We start from the raw sequence: 18347 nt of genomic DNA, 5'->3' as shown, positions 1-18347 counted from the left end.
TAGGCTAAGCCTACCTTTTGATAAGAAAATGATTGACACAAAGTTTAGAGAACATTTATCCCTCGTCATTTTCTTATCAAATCATTTGTCTGCCTATTTAACTGATGGCTTGATGTGAATTCATACCTCTTAACTTGTAACTTCGTTAGTCTACTCTGACGAAGTCCATGCTGCTGAAACGCGTCAGAGTTTTTACATATTTGTTCCATTAAACATACTGTAAAAATGAAGGCATTTGCATTGTATGAAGAGTGCCTCTGGTCCTCCTTGTTTTTTGAATACCTTATGAATTGGACAACTTCCATATGTTCTGGCACTTTTAACTGAGAAATTGTTGGACAAGTTATCATGCATTTATAGGGTTTTGTTATCATGCATTTTTCATTTATTTCTCATGGAGAGTGCTATTGTTGAAGTGAATGAATAAAACAAATTGTTCGCACAAAAAAGTTTTCATGTAGTTCATCTCTAGTATTTCCTGATTTCCACACACAGGTGTAGGATCTTAATTTGACCTGTATTGTTACAGCAAAATAATCATGCAGAAACAAGATTTCAATATAATGTTGCTTGATCAGGGGTTAGGCTTTTAGCTGGCCAAAAGTAGGCTACATGAAACGTGTAATACTGTTAATATAACCATGTTAGTGTGGGTTTTCAGTGAATGTATGTAAATCGCAAAGCTCATCTGCATTCCCTGCAGTGCAGGACAATTCTCAGCAACAAAATAGTGGATTGTAAAACTCAATAGAAAATACAGTACTATTAGCATATAACTCTTTCCCCCATGAAACCCCTACCGTGCTGTTTGGTTGTATTTGCCATGTCAATAGTCTCCAATTGTAAATAAATGAATGGTCAGCATGTCACATTTACATTCTCCTTAGATGTGCTATGATGTTCCACCCTGGTGCCAGTGACCATCCCCTATGCATGAGCACCACAGGCGGCAGTAGAAACACTGACTACATAACAGCGTGACTTTTTAATTGGTTGTTGAATGTGTGTGCTGAGAGAAAGAGTTCATTTTATTTATTTGTTTAACCATTATTTAATTAGGCAAGTCGGTTAAGAACAAATTCTTATTTACAATGACGGCCTACACCGGCCAAACCCGGACAACGCAGGACCAATTGTGCGCCGCTCTATGGGACTCCCAATCACGGCCGGTTGTGATACAGCCCAGATTCGAACCAGGGTGTCTGTAGTGACGCCTCTAGCACTGAGATGCAGTGTCTTATACCGCTGCCCCACTCGGGAGCATGGAGACAGGATATGTACCCACTGTCCACAAAATGAGGTGGAAACCAAGCTACACTTTTTAACTTTTTAAAAGGTCAGCCAGTGAGTCAAAAACACCAATGTAAATAAATAGAACCTATATTTATCTGCCTATTTATTTCCCTTCAATCAATCATTCATTCTACTAGTTGCACATTGTCACAATAGCTTACTAATAGCCGCTACGGCCTATTTATTGCCTTACCTCCCTAATCTTACCTCATTTGCACACACTGTATATAGATTTTTTTTCTATTGTGTTATTGACTGTACGTTTGTTTATTCCATGTGTAACTCTGTGTTGTTGTGTGTGTCACACTGCTTTGCTTTACCTTGGCCATGTCACAGTTGTAAATGAGTGTCAGGTTGGTGGGTGTAGTTGGTGTATAAAGTCAGGCGCAGGAGAGCAGAGATGAGTGAAACAACGCACTTACTCAACAGCACAAAGTAAACAATTTACAAAGTGCAAAAAGAACGGTTGCCACAAAACATGGGTGATAAACAGCACCCGATACAAACCAGCCGTAATATACCGACCTGAACAAATAACAATCACACACAAAGACATGGGGGAGGGTTAAATACATGACCAGTAATTGGGAAATGAAAACAAGGTGTGTGGGAAAACGAGACAAAACAAATGGAAAATTAAAAATGGATCGTCGATGGCTAGAAGAACGGTGACGTCGACCGCCGAACACCACCCGAACAAGAAGAGGCATCAACTTCGGCCGAAGTCGTGACAATGAGAACTTGTTCTCAACTGGCCTACCTGATTAAATGAAGGTGAAATAAATAAAAAATAATTATGTAACATTTTAAATGTTATACTACATTTTTTAATCGCTAACAATATAATATTTTAAACATTATTATTCTCTTGAAACGTTTTGTGTGTATTGTTTGCTGTTATGTCTGATTGTTTTGTTTAATTTGCTTTGTTGGTTTTTGGTGTTGTTGTTTGGGCAATATATACTGAAGAAAAATATAAACACAACATGCAACAATTTCTACGATTTTACTGAGTTACAGTTAATATAGGGAAATCCGGCAATTTAAATGAATTCATTAGACCCTAATCTATGGATTTCACATGACTGGCAATACAGATATGCATCTGAGGGGCGTGGATCAGAAAAACAGTCAGTATCTGCTGTGACCACCATTTGCCTCATGCAGCATGACACCTCCTTCACATTGAGTTGATCAGGCTGTTGATTGTGGCCTGTGGAATGTTGTCCCACTCCTCTTCAATGGCTGTGCGAAGTTTCTGGATATTGGCGGATCTGGAACACGCTGTCGTACACGTAGATCCAGAGCATCCCAAACATGCTCAATTGTTGACATGTTTGGTGAGTATGCAGGGCATGGGAGAACATTTTCAGCTTCCAGAAATTGTGTAAGGATCCTTGCGACATGGGACCGTGCATTATCATGCTGAAACATGAGGTGATGGCGGCGGATGAATGGCACAACAATGGGAATCAGGATCTCGTCACGGTATCTCTGTGCATTAAAATTTCCATCGATAAAACACAATTGTGTTCGTTGTCTGTAGCCTGCCCACACGATAACCCCACCGCCACAACTGGGGGCACTCTGTTCACAACGTTGACATCAGCACACCGCTTGCCCACATGATGTCATAAACATGGTCTGCGGTTGTAAGGCTGGTTGGACGTACTGCCAAATTTTTTAAATTACGTTGGAGGGGGTACACCTTTCTTTTATTGCTTTATGATATTCGAATGAGGACAGAAACTGCACCATTTGGCTTGATGGTTATCTAGGGATGAGGATGCACTTGAAGCTATGCTGTTTGAAGGGAAGATTAACAGCCAGATCATTGAGTGAGAGGAGGACTATAAATACCTAGGAACGAACCATCATTCACAACAAGCTCTCCTTCAAAAGGAACACCGAACAGATTCACTCTAAATGTCAACAATGGCTGTTCTTTTTACAGAAATGTAGGCAGTTTAATGTACACCCTTCCATCCTCCAAGCATTTTATAAATGCTTTATAGAATCCACCCTCGCTTTTAATATTGTGCGGTGGTTTGGTGCTCTATGAAACACTAGTTAGAGCCCATTGTAATAAAAAACAGTGGGAAGGTCATTGGAGACAGCCAGAAACCCCTTAGTGACATCTATTAAAAAAAAACAAGGAAGAAGGGGGAACAAATAGCCTTGAACATTATGCACATACTCCATGACCAGTACAGTCCCTTCCCCTCCGGACGCAGATATACTGTAGATCTGTCATACAATTCTAAGAGAGCAGCTTCTCGTTTTAATAGATTTGTTTATATATGTGTATATATAGCCTGTGATTGCATAGATTGCTTCTAATCTAATCTGTTAATGTTTCTGTGTTCTATTTTGCTATGTTGTTGTGTCTTGTATGTATCACCCCATCACCGCTCATGAAGTTCCCTCTTAGGGAATAAACATTTTTTGAATTGAATACTAGGGAAACATGACAGGACTTTTACTGAATATATTTTGTGATAAAAGACTTCAGTATGCATAAGATTTATCTAGTCTTACTATCCACGGCTTGAAGTCACCATGCTTGGTGGAGAAAATCACACTTTTTCTGTCGTTCTGACTAAAGGGAGTACAGCTATGACCGGAAGTTACTTTTTTGTAGCAGGTAAGGATAATTAACGTGGCAGGTTAGGATAATTTACGTGGCAGGTTAGGAGACTTAGGTTAAGGTTAGGAAAAGGGTTAGGGTTAGCTAAAATGCTCTCCTAACCCGCTATGAAAAGTCACTTCCGGTCATGGCTGTACTCTCTCTAGCCACAACCCTTTTCTGTGGCACGTTATAATTACAGTAGCTTTATGCCAGTGTAACAACAGTGTAATATCATACTGTTACAGATTGGTGAGTAAAGCAGTAAAACAAATAGTGGAACTGTGGAATTGCGAAACCTCATTATTGAAGATTCCCAGCAGTACAAGCTGTTATTCCACAGTAGCATCTCTAGTAGTGTTGAGGCTAAAGGCCAGCGTCCCAAATGGCACCCTATCCACTATGGGTCCTGGTCAATATCAGTGCACTAGGGGATAGGGTGCCATTTGGCAAAGTGCAAACTGTCTTATCAATCATTGCAATACTAGAGAATGTCCTCAAAAGAAATCTCTGTGAAAAGTACACCAATACATCACAAAACTGTCTAAAAGGCGATTTTATTGTGTTACATTCATTTAGAACGTCTTCAATACCGAATCAACAGCATAACTTTGTAGGTAATTATACATATATAATATTATGTGCATTGTCATAACATAAAATACATTTTAAAATCATATAACTTTTAAAAAGAACATACAAATTAAACAGTGTTTATTAGCAACAAATAACACATACCTCACCTGGAGCAAGACAGTTGTTAAACTAAACCTATCTACAGAAATAAAGGTTAAAATAATGACAACACACTGTCAACAACAGGGTCTTACTGTGGTCTCGCTGTGTTGTGGTCATGATGTTACACATTTCTGGGTCACTTATTATTAAGGCATGGGAAAGTTAAGTGAGGTAAAGTAGTACACTTAGTGACTTGTCCATTAACAAGTGCTTGGTGACAGGAAGACTTACACAGTGTGTATACTAACAGAGATGAAGCGGAGTTATACTCTGCCCAAAATCTGTCCATGAAAATAAGCACAAAGTAAGGAATGTTTGTATGGAGGCCAATCAGAGTGTCTAATTTGGTCATCAAAAAAATTAATTGCTAATTGATGCTTATTTGATTAAATATTTGTTTCTTGATGCTTCGGTTGTTACGAATGCACTGATATAAGTGGATGCACGTGGCATTTCGGGCTACTTTGTGTTGTGCCTGTGTCATAGAGATAGATAGAAGACTCATCACGGATATACGCTTTGGCATATAGTATATGCTTTAGCATGGACATTGCCTTTGAGGGCTTCCACCATTTTAAAGTAGTCAATTGGGTGGGAATTCCTATGAGTTGGGAGTCCATGCTCTGTTGCAGCCGGCCGCGACCGGGAGACCCATGGGGTGGTGCACAATTGGACCAGCGTCATCCGGGATAGGGGAGGGTTTGGCCGGCAGGGATGTCCTTGTCCCATCGCACACCAGCGACTCCTGTAGCGGGCCGGGCCCAGTGCACGCTGACACGGTCGCCAGGTGTATGGTGTTTTCTCCGACACATTGGTGCGGCTAGCTTCCGGATTAAGTGGGCATTGTGTCAACAAGCAGTGCGACTTGGTTGGGTTGTGTTTCAGAGGACGCACGGCTCCCGACCTTCGCCTCTCACGAGTCCGTACGGGTGTTGCAGCGATGAGACAAGACTAACTACCAATTGGATACCACGAAATTGGGGAGAAAAAGGCGTAAAAAAAAACAAAAAATAATAATAACAAAAATAAATATATAATAGAACAGATACAAAGATGAGTCCTCTATCTCTTTGGCCTGTTGTTCACACACATATCTGCCCTTTCATTGGCTAGAATGGCCTCACCTGATCTGGCTTCCTCCTTCATCTTTGAGGACATATATTTCCATTGGCACAGCGGTCACTTGTCTATCTTGTCAATATAATATACAATCTTTGATACTAATGTGGTTCATAGGGAAATTCCTTCTGCTGCCATTGGTTCCTCTTGCTACTGGACTGTCCTATTAATAAACTGCAGGTTGATTGGGGTAGCAGGGACAAGAAGGGATCTTGTGATTGGCTTAACTGTGGCTCTGGCAGGATCTGCGCGTATTTCATAGTGTTTTATCAACTGGGAGGACAGAGAGAGGAAAACATGTTGACATTAGTATGTTATTGTCCTAGTCTGAGAGAATATTAGCTATCCATGTGTTCAATGGAAAGACATATACTGTACATAATAGATAAAAGGAACAAAAACTCATGAATTACACAATAACCTAGAAATATGAACTCTCCTAATTGGGAAATTAATGACAATGTTATATCACAATGTGTCTTGACAGTTGAAACATTTACAGTAAATAGATCATGTGAAAGTCATTGTTTTATCCTATTATTGAATAAAACATATGAGAACACTATACAGGTTTTGAAAGGCTGGAGGTTTGAAAGTACAACTCCTTCCAACAATCCAAGTTAAGTTAATGATTACATATTCCTTGCCGGCAGACAGATTCATGGTATCACCATGTATCCAGATGGGATGAATAAGACCAAAGGTGAAGGTCTGGTCTGCCATGTTTTCCTTCCAATGCCAAAGCTAACAGAGGAACACCACAACAAGTTGAACCAGATTCTATAAGACTGTTACTACAGACTAGAGCAACACTAACTAACTTACTCAATGTCCTGGTTTTGGGGCTAAACAGTAGGTTAAACTTACTGTAGCTTTAACCTCTCAACCCTCTAGAGTCACTGTCAAATGAAATATGAAAATTGGTGTAGGAAATGTATTATAGACAGAGGATGCTGTATTGACCCCTGACCATTACCAGATGCAGAAAATCTAGCTTTGTAACAAGTGGTCAGCATCCCAAGCTACTATTACAGTCCTACATAACAACAGAAGAATGCTGTTTAATGAAGGGTAGCTACTGCAGGGGTAGCTGATGCTACAACAGTACTATACAACTACAGAACAGGCCTGGAAGTCTTACCCTTGAGAGGATGAGGTACATCTCCAGCTCGGCCACCCTCCGGCCCAGGCAGGCCCGGACCCCGAAACCGAAGGGCACTGAGCCGAAGGGGTGCTGGTTCTTCTTGTCTTCCCCCCGGCCCCCACGGAGCCAGCGCTCTGGCAGGAAGGCATAGGGCTCCGGGAACACTGTCTGGTCATAGGACACGGCATAGTGACACAGGTGGAACAGGGTCTGGAACAGAGAGATGTAAAGAAAGGAGGAGAGAAGTGATGGAGGGAGAGGACAGAAGAGAGGAGAACAGTCAAACATAGTCGCTCTCTAACTCTGATTAGTCGTATACTGTATAACTGTTTGGTATGAGCGATATTGACAAACCAAAACTCTACCCTGGATTTGAACTAAATAAAATATTGAATGGTGAAAGTGCATGTATATCTCTGGATAAAACCAAATATACAAGTGTGATCGGATCTCCTCTACATACAGGATGAAAAGAAAAGTAGTTCAGTTCACCAACAGCAACCATTTCCAACAGTACAAGATGACAAAAGTAAAACTCACATTTTTGGGGAAGAGGTGGTCTCCCACAACTATCTCATTTTCCACATTGATGCGGGCATTTCCAGGTACTACTGGGTACATCCTGAGGAGGGAGTATACAAGAAAGTCACTAGGAGTGGAGAGTGTAGTGGAGTTTGTTTCGACTGCAGAGTTCATGCTACAATATAGCGCTATGTGGTACATCTTCGAGAGAGAAAGGGATTGGCTCCATTTGACTAATTAACAAGAAATAAATAATTTAAAAAAACTACACATAAGCACATTGGCGTATAATGAATTTAACAACTCATTATAATTCATTATGAAGACCTCATTATGAATATAATAACTTTAATAACCCCTTATTCATTTTATTAATTAGTGAATTTACTGAAAATGACCTGAGTGGGGATGACAGATGACTAACAACGTACCGTAGTGTCTCCCTGACAACAGTCTTAAGCCAGGGCATTCTGGCGATGTCATCACTAGTAGGCACCTTGTCCCCCGGGCAGACACTGATCACTTCCTGGTACAGCTTCTCCTGGATCTCTGGCTCCAGGGCCATGTGGTACAGAGACCACGAGATGGTGTTGGATGTCTGGAGCATCCAAAACAATTACAATAGGAATAGGTTGTAAGCTAATAATATTGTACTGATACTGTTATGCTGCTGTTGTAACTGTACATGACGTAGGTAGCGAATGTGGTTATGTTGCAAACGGTCATTCAACAAATCACAACCTAAAGTGGCTGAAAGTAAGAAAAGAATGCCCCCTTCCCCACCTGTTTCCACCCTGTGAAACAGCTCCTCACTGGTATTTTAAGACACACACACCCCTCCTCACCGTGTCGACCCCACCCAGCAGTAGCTCAGTGATGGAGCCCAGTATCTCAGTGACAGACATCTGTTCGCTGACAAGGAGGTGTGTGAGGTACTCTCCCTGTACCGGCTGGCCCAGACGCACCCTCTCCTGGATGTCCTCCATCTTCTGACGCACCTGCTTTTCCGCTGCATGGGGAGAGAGCAGAGGTCAGAGGATATAGCAACCAGCACAAAGACAATATAGATGCTTAGGGTGAGTCTCAAGTCTTTTCTCAATTCCTTGTGTAGCAGATAGGGATCTGTGAAACTCACTCCTCAGCCTGAAGTGTCCCACTTGTTGTGCCACCGAAACGCAAGCTATTCTGCAGAACTTGGTAAGACGCTTCAGGAGGGCAGTTACAGGTGTTTGCAAGTGAGAGGTCCTGTGTTCAAGCCTCATAATGAGCTGAATCAGGAGAAAGTAGGACTGGCTAAGCAAGCAGTGTGACATCCTTCACATCCTCTATCCTCGCCTTCTTCTCAAACCATCAAACAAGAGCGAGGAGGGCATTGGATGTTCTTCTCCCCCCTCACTTCCCTCTGCTGTTCTGAGGAGGAGGCAAGGAGAGGAAGCGAATAATCGAGGAAAGACTTCACCCCTGCTATGGACCTGAGTCATGATGGGATGTTATTTTTGCTCATGTAGGATATCTGCCACTAGATGGCGATATACTACAATGTAATATGACAGCCTATCATGCACCCTGAGCTCAACCCAACAAGCCAAGGATTGTCAGTGTGAACTTTGCTTATTGGGGCAAGTCTCTAGCCAGGAGCAGTGCACCTGTTTAATTTGCTTAGAGCTGAAACACAGCCATTGAACTTTTGAAACCTCTGCTGAAACTAAAGGAGACAGTATTGTAGGGTATGTGAGGGCACTCACTCCTTTTACATGAGAAATCAAATCAAATGTTATGGTCACATGCTTCGTAAACACGGTGTAGATTAACGGTGAAATGCTTACTTACTGGTCCTTTTTCAACAGCGCAGAGTTAAAGATGATTTTTTTAAATAAATAGTGACAAGGAATAAATAAACAGTGAATAACAATAACGAGTAAAAATTAATATGGCTATATACAGGGAGTACCAGTACCGAGTCGATGTTCAGGGGTAGCTATGTACATTTAGGTAGGGTTAAATTTACTAAGCAACAGGATAGCCAATAGACAGTAGCACAGCCATTTAATTAGCTATTTAGCAGCCTTGTTTAGCAGTCATGGCTTTGGGGTATAATGCTGTTCAGGGTCCTGTTGGTTCCAAAGTCAGTGCACTGGTATCGCTTGCTGTGAGGTAGCATCAAGAACAGTCTATGGCTTGGTTGGCTGGAGTCTAAGACGATTTTTTTGGGCATCGCTCTGACACCGCCTGGTATAAAGGTCCTGGATGGCAGTGAGCTCTGCCCTAGTCATGTACTGGGCCGTACTCACCACCCCCTGTAGAGCCTTACGGTTGGGTGCCTTGCAGTTGCCGTACCAAACGGTGAGGCAGCCAGTCAAAATGCTCTCAATGGTGCAGCCTTAGAAGTTTCTGAGGATCACTACAGCCCTGTCGATGTGGATGGGGGCGTGCTTGCGTAGTCCACGATAAGCTCCTTTGTCTTGCTGACATTGAGGAAGAGGTTGTTGTCGTCTCTGACCTCCTCCCTATAGGCTGTCTCATCGTTGTCAGTGATCAGTCCTACTACCATTGTGTCATCAGAAAACTTGATAATGGTGTTGGAGTCGTGCGCAGCCAAGCAGTCGTGGGTGGACAGGGAGTACAGGAGGGACTAAGCACACACCCCCGAGGGGCCTATTTAAAGGTCTTACTCACATTGGCTACAGAGAGCGAGATCACACAGTCATCTGGAACAGCTCATGCTCTTATGCATGGTTCAGTGTTGCTTGCCATGAAGCGAACATATAAGGCATGTGGCATATCTGGTAGGCTCGCGTCGCTGGGCAGCTCGCAGCTGGGTTTCCCTTTGTAATCCGTGATAGTTTGCAAGCCCCGCTACAGGTGTAGTAGAATTCGATCTTAGTCCTGTATTGTTGGTTTTCCTGTTTGATGGCTTGTCGGAGGTGGTAGCGAGATTTCTTATAAGCATCCGGATTAGTGTCCCACACCTTGAAAGCCGGCAGCTCTAGTCTTTAGCTTAGTGCGGTTGTTGCCTGTAATCCATGGCTTCTGGTTGAGGTATGTACGTACGGTCACTGTGGGGATGATGTTGTCGAGGAACTTATTAATGAAGCCGGTGACTGATGTGGTAAACTCCTCAATGTTATTGGATAAATCCCGGAAAATATTCCAGTTTGTGCTAGCAAAACAGTCCTGTAGTTTAGCATCCGCCTCATCAAACCTCTTCTGTATTGAGCGTGTCACTAGTACTTCCTGTTTGAGTTTTTGCTTGTAAGTAGGAAGCAGGAGGATAGAGTTGTGATCTGATTTGCCAAAAGGGGGGGCGAGGGAGGGTCTTGTGTACATTTCTATGTGTGGAGTAAAGGTCATCTAGGGTTTTGTCACCTATAGTTGCACAGGTGACATGCTGGTAAAATTTACGTGAAGCAGATTTTAGTTTCCCTGCATTAAATTCACTGGCCACGAGAAACAATGCCTCTGAATGTGCATTTTCTTGTTTGCTTATGGCCATTTACAGCTCGTTGAGAGCGGTCTTAGTGCCAACATCGGAAAGTGTGCAATGTGTATATTGTTGTTAATGATGTAACATAACATCAACAACATTAACACATTGTACCATTTGCATTTGTTTCACATGCGAAATGAGTGAGTGCCCTCCAAATATACCCTACATAAAATTTGAGGTATATAAATAAAATTTGATTTGACATCCCACCCCTCACTTACTTGCATGTAGTAGAGGTTACTTAAGTTCATGGCTATGTGATGATGTGTTACGTTGTGAAGTTTTACTGTGTACCTTTTTAAACTATTTTCTATACGTGATGGAGCATGTGATGCAAAACTAATTTCTGCGCAAATGTGAAACATAGCATGATTCATTCTGGAAATCAAGGCTTCTGGATCACTCACCAACTTTGAAGAGGTGATCCCAGACAGCCACAAAATGTTTCCAGAAGGGGAGGTAGGGCCAGGTGGACTTGGGGAAGAGAACGATGATGGGGGTGAGGCGAAACATCTCTCCTACTGAAACAATGAACTTCTGGGTCTCTTCAGGAACCTCCTCATTCAGACAGCCCATACGGGTCTCAAACAGCACAGAACAGATCCCTGAGGACAGAGACAAACAACGGTAGCAGTTTAATTGTATATAGATTAGATAGATCTACACTTTATTGATATCCAAAGGCATCAAATTCAATGCCGTTAGAGAAATTAGCAGTGATTTACTTAGAAAGTGCATGGTAAAAGGGTAATTACACAGTTATAACCTATGAATTACTTGTTTGTTTCTTTAGGACCAGATCATGAGTATGATGACATTATGTGAGGTTAAAGGGTACATTACAGCATCAGGATAGCAGTTTACAGAGTGTATGACGGTGATGATGTCACATCATACAATCGCGATATGCGAGCAAAGACCATAGTATGTATCGAGAACAAGGGTGTCAAACTCCTTCCATGGAGGGCCTAGAGTCTGCGGTTTTTGGGTTTTCCTTTCAATTAAATTTCTAGACAACCATGTGAGGGGAGTTCTTCACTAATTCATTACCTTAATTCATCAATCAAGTACAAGGGAGGAGAAAAAACCCACAGACAGTCCTCCGTGGAATGAGTTTGACTCGTGATCTAGAACATCCAGATAGACATGTTTCATCTCTGCTGCCCTTGACCAAATGAATACACTGTCCTTCAAAATTATAATAAGAACTGCCTACCTAACAAGGTAGTCAAACGATCAGCTACTCAGTATCTACTCAACTTCCAAGGCTAAAGATCACTATGCAATTACTTCAAGGTCATCACTTTCTAACAGATATAGCCGTCCACAACCCTCACAATGCACCTTGTCCTTTCACATTCACACGTTTCTCCCAATTCACAGAAAACAGATACCAAAGACACAGAGACACTTGCACCTGTGCCAGAACGTAGAGTCAAAATGACATAATTATAAGATCATGATGAGGACAGCTTTTAATACTTCATGAAGCAGATATCAGTTCCTCGATTGTTCTAAGATTTTTCTTTTTAATGACTAGACCAGGGGTATTCAAATCTTACCCTACGAGGTCTGGACTACTTCTGGTTTTCTGTTCAACCGTATAATTAATTGCACCCACTTGGTGTCCCAGGTCCCTGATTAGAACAGAATAATTTTAAAAAGCAGTGGAACTGGCTTAGAGGTCCAGATTTGAAACTGATGGGGACTAGAAAATTATTACAGACAGTCATTTCCTCTGTTAACCTTCAAAGGCGAACTTGTAGAGTTCTCCAGCCAGGTCGTTCACCATGACCCCTTCTCCCTTGGTCTCCCTGAGCCATGCCACCTTGTCTATGAAGTCTGTGACAACGTCATTGATGGCGTTGGTGTAGGCTGAGACATGCTTGGGCATCAGCATCGGAGGGTTCAGGATACTTCTGATCCGCTGCCACTGAGCACCCATCCTGTAGTATAGACACAAACAGAATCATGCTTTAACATGGAGAAGAGATGCACTGTATAGTAATTTGAAACAAAGAAGAACTGTTTCAGAGAGAACATGCAAAACACCCATAGGTAGGCAAACCCTCATGTGTGCTGTTTTCCATTGTAGCTGAGCTCCATTTACATTTAATCTAACATTTCTACTTTAGACAACTTGTTATGTACAGAGGTAGGATCTTCATTTGATCAATCTTTTGTTGCCTAGAATTTTCCCCACCACAGGAAATGCAGATTTGTGATTTAGATAAATTCACTGAAAACCAACACTCTATGCCACTTTACCTGTAATTTCAACTTGTTGTGCCAACTTGTGACAGAGTGATGTACCACTGACATATTGTTGTGTGCAAAAAGAGACACAATCGATTTGAGCTGGATGTGTCAATGGGTTTGTACATGCATAATCTATGACCAGAATAACTATTTCACCTCATTTAGCCACAAAATCCCTAGTTTGAAAGCAACTGTTTTTCTGAAAGCAGTGCTGCTCCATTTTCCTAAAATGTGGTCCCACGTGGGCCAGCCCCTAGCGATTTGAGTTCTAGCCAATGAGCCTTAGCCCTTCGCCATTTGAGTGACAACTAGCAAGATGCACACACAGCAGAGCGGGAGAGAGAGCAATGACATGGTGCAGATATCTGCACATATGTGACGTAATACGCTGTTTTTCGGGGACCACTTTTGGCTTGTGAGCGCTACTTTCAGAACTACTTGCTAAAAAGTATTCAAAAGTACCAGAAAATCTCTTTAACCTATCCCCCAGATGGAACACAATCCTTTGCTAGTACAACACTGGTTCAAGCACGACATGATGGATCATGCTGAGGTTTTATGTCCTAGGTTTTGTATTTCATGTACAGTCTGGCTCATCTAGGCTCTGTATGCAGCCCATGGTTCAAGTGTTTGTGCTTGTCAAATTCTTGCGCATTGTCTTGTGCATGTTCCTACTACTGCATTAGGATATTAGGGCCTGTTCAGAGAAAGTAATTGTAAGCAAAGCCTCAGTAGAGTAAGGATTTCAGTCATGCTCCGTATGATATGATAGTCTGCTCAGCTCACTGACTAGCTGATGTCTTGAGAATCTCTCAGGTTGTTTAAAGAACATTGGTGCAGTGACATTAGGATTTCAGGGCCTGCCTCAGTAGATCAAAGTATTATTGATGTATGGAATGTTAGGCTTAAGGGTATGAAGTGTGTATTCTTATTTTAAATGTAGGTAAGTAGTTCTGTCCTTGAGTTGTTACCTACAGTGCATTTGGAAAGTATTCAGACTCCTTGACTCTTTCCACATTTTGTTACGATACAGCCTTATTCTAAAATGTTTTAAATCGTTTTTTCCCCCTCACCAATCAACACATAATACCTCATAATGACAAAGCGAAAAAAAATTTTTTGAAACGTTAGCAAATTTATTGAAAATAAAAAACTGCAAAATACATTTAAATACAGTTGAAGTCAGAAGTTTACATACACCTTAGCCAAATACATTTAAACTCAGTTTTTCACAATTCCTGACATTTAATCCTAGTAAAAATCAGTTAGGATCATCACTTTATTTTAAGAATGTGAAATGTCAGAGTAATAGTAGAGAGAATGGTTTATTTCAGCTTTTCCCAGTGGGTCAGAAGTTTACATACACTCAATTAGTATTTGGTACATTGCCTTTAAATTGTTTAACTTGAGTCAAACGCTTCGGGTAGCCTTCCACAAGCTTCCCGCAATAAGTTGGGTGAATTTTGGCCCATTCCTCCTGACAGAGCTGGTGTAACTGAGTCAGGTTTGTAGGCCTCCTTGCTCGCATACGCTTTTTCAGTTCTGCCCACAAATTTTCTATAGGATTCAGGTCAAGGCTTCGGGATGGCCACTCCGATACCTTGACTTTGTTGTCCTTAAGCCATTTTGCCACAACTTTGGAAGTGTGCTTGGGGTCATTGTCCATTTGGAAGACCCATTTGCGACCAAGCTTTAACTTCCTGACTGATGTCTTGAGATGTTGCTTCAATAGAGACATAATTTTCCTGCCTCATGATGCCATCTATTTTGTGAAGTGCACCAGGCCCTCCTGTAGCAAAGCACCCCCACAACATGATGCTGCCACCCCCGCGCTTCACGGTTGGGATGGTGTTTTTCAGCTTGCAAGCCACCCCCTTTTTCTTCAAAACATAATGATGGTCATTATGGCCAAACAGTTCTATTTTTTGTTTCTTCAGACCAGAGGACATTTCTCCAAAAAGTATGATCTTTGTCCCCATGTGCAGTTGCAAACCGTAGTCTGGCTTTTTATTGGTGGTTTTGGAGCAGTGGCTTCTTCCTTGCTGAGCGGCCTTTCAGGTTATGTTGATATAGGACTCATTTTACTGTGGATATAGATACTTTTGTACCCGTTTCCTCCAGCATCTTTGCTGTTGTTCTGGGATTGATTTGCACTTTTCGCACCAAAGTACGGTCATCTCTAGGAGACAAAACGCGTCTCCTTCCTGAGCGGTATGATGGCCACGTGGTCCCATGGTGTTTATACTTGCGTACTATTGTTTGTACAGATGAACGAGGTACCTTCAGGCATTTGGAAATTGCTCCCAAGGATGAACCAGACTTGTGGAGGTCTACAATTTATTTTCTGATGTCTTGGCTGATTTCTTTTGATTTTCCTATGATGTCAAGCAAAGAGGCACTGAGTTTGAAGGTAGGCCTTGAAATACATCCACAGGTACACCTCCAATTGACTCAAATGATGTCAATTAGCCTATCAGAAGCTTCTACAGCCATGACATCATTTTCTGGAATTTTCCAAGTTGTTTAAAGGCAGTCAACTTAGTGTATGTAAACTTCTGACCCACTGGAATTGTGATACAGTGAATTATAAGTTAAATAATCTGTCTGTAAACAATTGTTGGAAAAATTACTTGTGTCATGCACAAAGTAGATGTCCTAACCGACTTGCCAAAACTATAGTTTGTTAACAAGAAATTTGTGGAGTGGTTGAAAAACGAGTTCTAATGAAGAAATATGTAGTTCTGTCCTTGTCTATTAATGTTATGTATTATGTAATGTTTTATGTTGTTTGGACCTCAGGAAGAGTAGCTGAATCTTTATGTGATCATAGTAAAATACTAAATAATCCTGGCTGTGCAATGACAGTAGCCTGATCATAGATTGTACTGTATAGCCAGCACCTACACTTTTAAAACAAATAGTTCCAAAATGGTTCTTCTGCAGTCCCCATGGGAGAACCCTTTTTGGTTCCAGGTAGAACCTCTGTGGAAAGGGTTCTACATGGAACCAAAAGCGTTCACATGAAACCAAAAAGGGTTCTTCAAAGGTTTCTCCTATTGGGACAGCCAAATCACTTTTTGGTTCTAGATAGCACCTTTTTTATGGCCCTTGTCATGACCATAGGAGTTGGCACGGCCGCACAAACAGATCTGGGATCAGACTACAATGAAAGGGCCCATAGGGTTGGGTTTCCACGGTCTACTCACTCTGTGAGGGGCCCATAGGCGTGGTTCCTCAGCTCGCGGTAACTCCTCCAGTGGGGCAGGTCCATGCGGACGGGATGGCGGCCCTCCTGTCTCAACACCTGCTCAATCAGCTCAGCACTGGCCACGTTCACTATCACCAAGGGCCCGTACTTTGACTTCCACAGAGGGCCATAGATCTTGCTGTGTTCAATCTGGGGGAGAGGGGAAAAGAGCATAATTGCAGCGTGAGGCCTACAGTAAATGCAAAACAATTTTATGGAATGGTTTTGATAAATTAGTGCATGCATGGCACATCTGGCTCTTCTGGAAAGTACAGCAAGACATAATAGTCCAAGATGTGAAGATAATAGGTTGAAAAAAGTATAACTGCACATTGTTTTGTCCAATAGAGGTCTTGGTCACATTGTGCTAACTTTTTTATGATGTATACCTAGCAAAAAACACAGTTCAGATTGTTCAGACTGGTCGAAACATGACATATTTTTCAGGAATCCCATGCATGGCTTTCTACAGTGTGGCAGGAATAATGTGATACAGTGCCTTCAGAAAGTGTTCACACCCCTTGACTTTTCCCACATTTTTTGAACTCACATTGTTTGTCAATGGATAAAATAGCTATTGGAAAATGTTATGGGATGGAGGGAGGAAGAGATGAAAGCTGCCATTGCTACACTGCTATCACACATTTTCCAACTCTATGGACAAAGAGCTTCAAGAAAATCACTATGAAACATCGTCACACCACCCCAAATCAACCTGACCGAAACCCTGGCACATGGACTAGGAGATTAGACATAATACGCAACCAGTGTGGTATAACACTAGCAGCTAGGTTTCGCAATGCACTGTAATAACACTGTACAGCACTTACTTGCATTTGATGTGTTGTCTGAAAATACCCTTTCCCGAAAAGCCAATATAAAGTTCTCAGAAAACTAGGCCCATCCAAATCATCCATAGTTTTCTGCTTATTGTTGTCCCCCACGATAGTGGTAGTGGTCGAGGCATCGCGCCGCCTGTCACTAATGTAGGTTAACGTCGGTGTCACTCTTTTAATCCCGTTCCTATTCTCCTGTGTACAAACACGCAGTCCGATCTGTAATAAAGATCTGCTAAACATGTTGACGCATCAATTGTCCTTCCGACTGCTGGAAAGTGTAGTCTGTTATTCTTATCCGTACGACTGAGCTCTCTCCTGCCTATTATAATGGCCACTTGTTTTTATCTACTGAGTGAGAGGCAGCCACTGTCCTAAAAGTCATTAGAAGTCGCTAAATGACGTCATCGCCTACTTTGCATAATTGGCCATGTGCATGTAATTGTGATGGAGGCTGTAGGAGGAGAGACAAAAAGTGAGTAAAAAACACCCTACATATGTTTAGAACTGCAAATGAACTTTCTTCTGTCGATTTTTTTTTTTTATGCCACAATTCCAACCCTCCTGCTTTATCCGCGCTTGGGACCGGCAAAAGTGACCCAAAAGAGACACTCTGGCAGAGTTACAACGTTTTTTTGTTTGTTTTGTTTTTTCTTCAGTTTTCTTAATTTGGTTTGGTTTTTAACCTTATGGTCCACTTAGGAGCCTACAACAAGTCACAGTAAAACATGAACATTTTTAACCATAACATTTTTTTATTTTTTTTGTATACAATCTACATTAACAATCTAAAAATTGATCAAAAAGAGACAATAGAAAAAACTGTCAATGGCAATGTGAGAAAATTATGGTAACTAGAGTAACTAGTCTGGCCCTAATTCAGGTACATTTTTTAAAATGTTATGTAAGCCAGGGCGGCATCAGCCAGCCGTGGCTTGCCGCATGCGCGATTCATTTGCAGTCTGGATGAGGAGGGTTGAACATCTCCTGCTCTGACTGCAGCTGGGAGGGACTGCTGCGCGAGGCCTGGGCCGCCTGTGAGTGCTTTGGGACAGGGGTGGGGCCCACGGCAGCAC

At 41.9% G+C, this 18347-nt stretch overlaps 1 protein-coding gene across 1 annotated transcript; it reads right to left on the bottom strand.

Annotated features, from left to right (window-relative positions):
• Positions 1–4457: 4457 nt before the first annotated feature.
• LOC139546670 (sterol 26-hydroxylase, mitochondrial-like) lies at positions 4458–17627 on the bottom strand. The gene is made up of 9 exons (XM_071355319.1): positions 17266–17627; positions 16395–16585; positions 12676–12875; positions 11337–11534; positions 8288–8451; positions 7874–8040; positions 7461–7542; positions 6918–7130; positions 4458–6049 (listed from the first exon to the last, which is right to left on the bottom strand). Exons 1-9 carry the CDS (start codon positions 17512–17514, stop codon positions 5927–5929), a joined length of 1587 nt encoding a protein of 528 aa, XP_071211420.1. The 5' UTR covers positions 17515–17627; the 3' UTR covers positions 4458–5926.
• Positions 17628–18347: the final 720 nt, after the last annotated feature.

Source organism: Salvelinus alpinus, chromosome 20 (genome assembly GCF_045679555.1).
Source record: "Salvelinus alpinus chromosome 20, SLU_Salpinus.1, whole genome shotgun sequence".
Lineage (NCBI taxonomy): Eukaryota > Metazoa > Chordata > Actinopteri > Salmoniformes > Salmonidae > Salvelinus > Salvelinus alpinus.
Note: the sequence above shows the minus strand (reverse complement) of the source record. Positions and strands in the feature narration are given on the sequence as shown.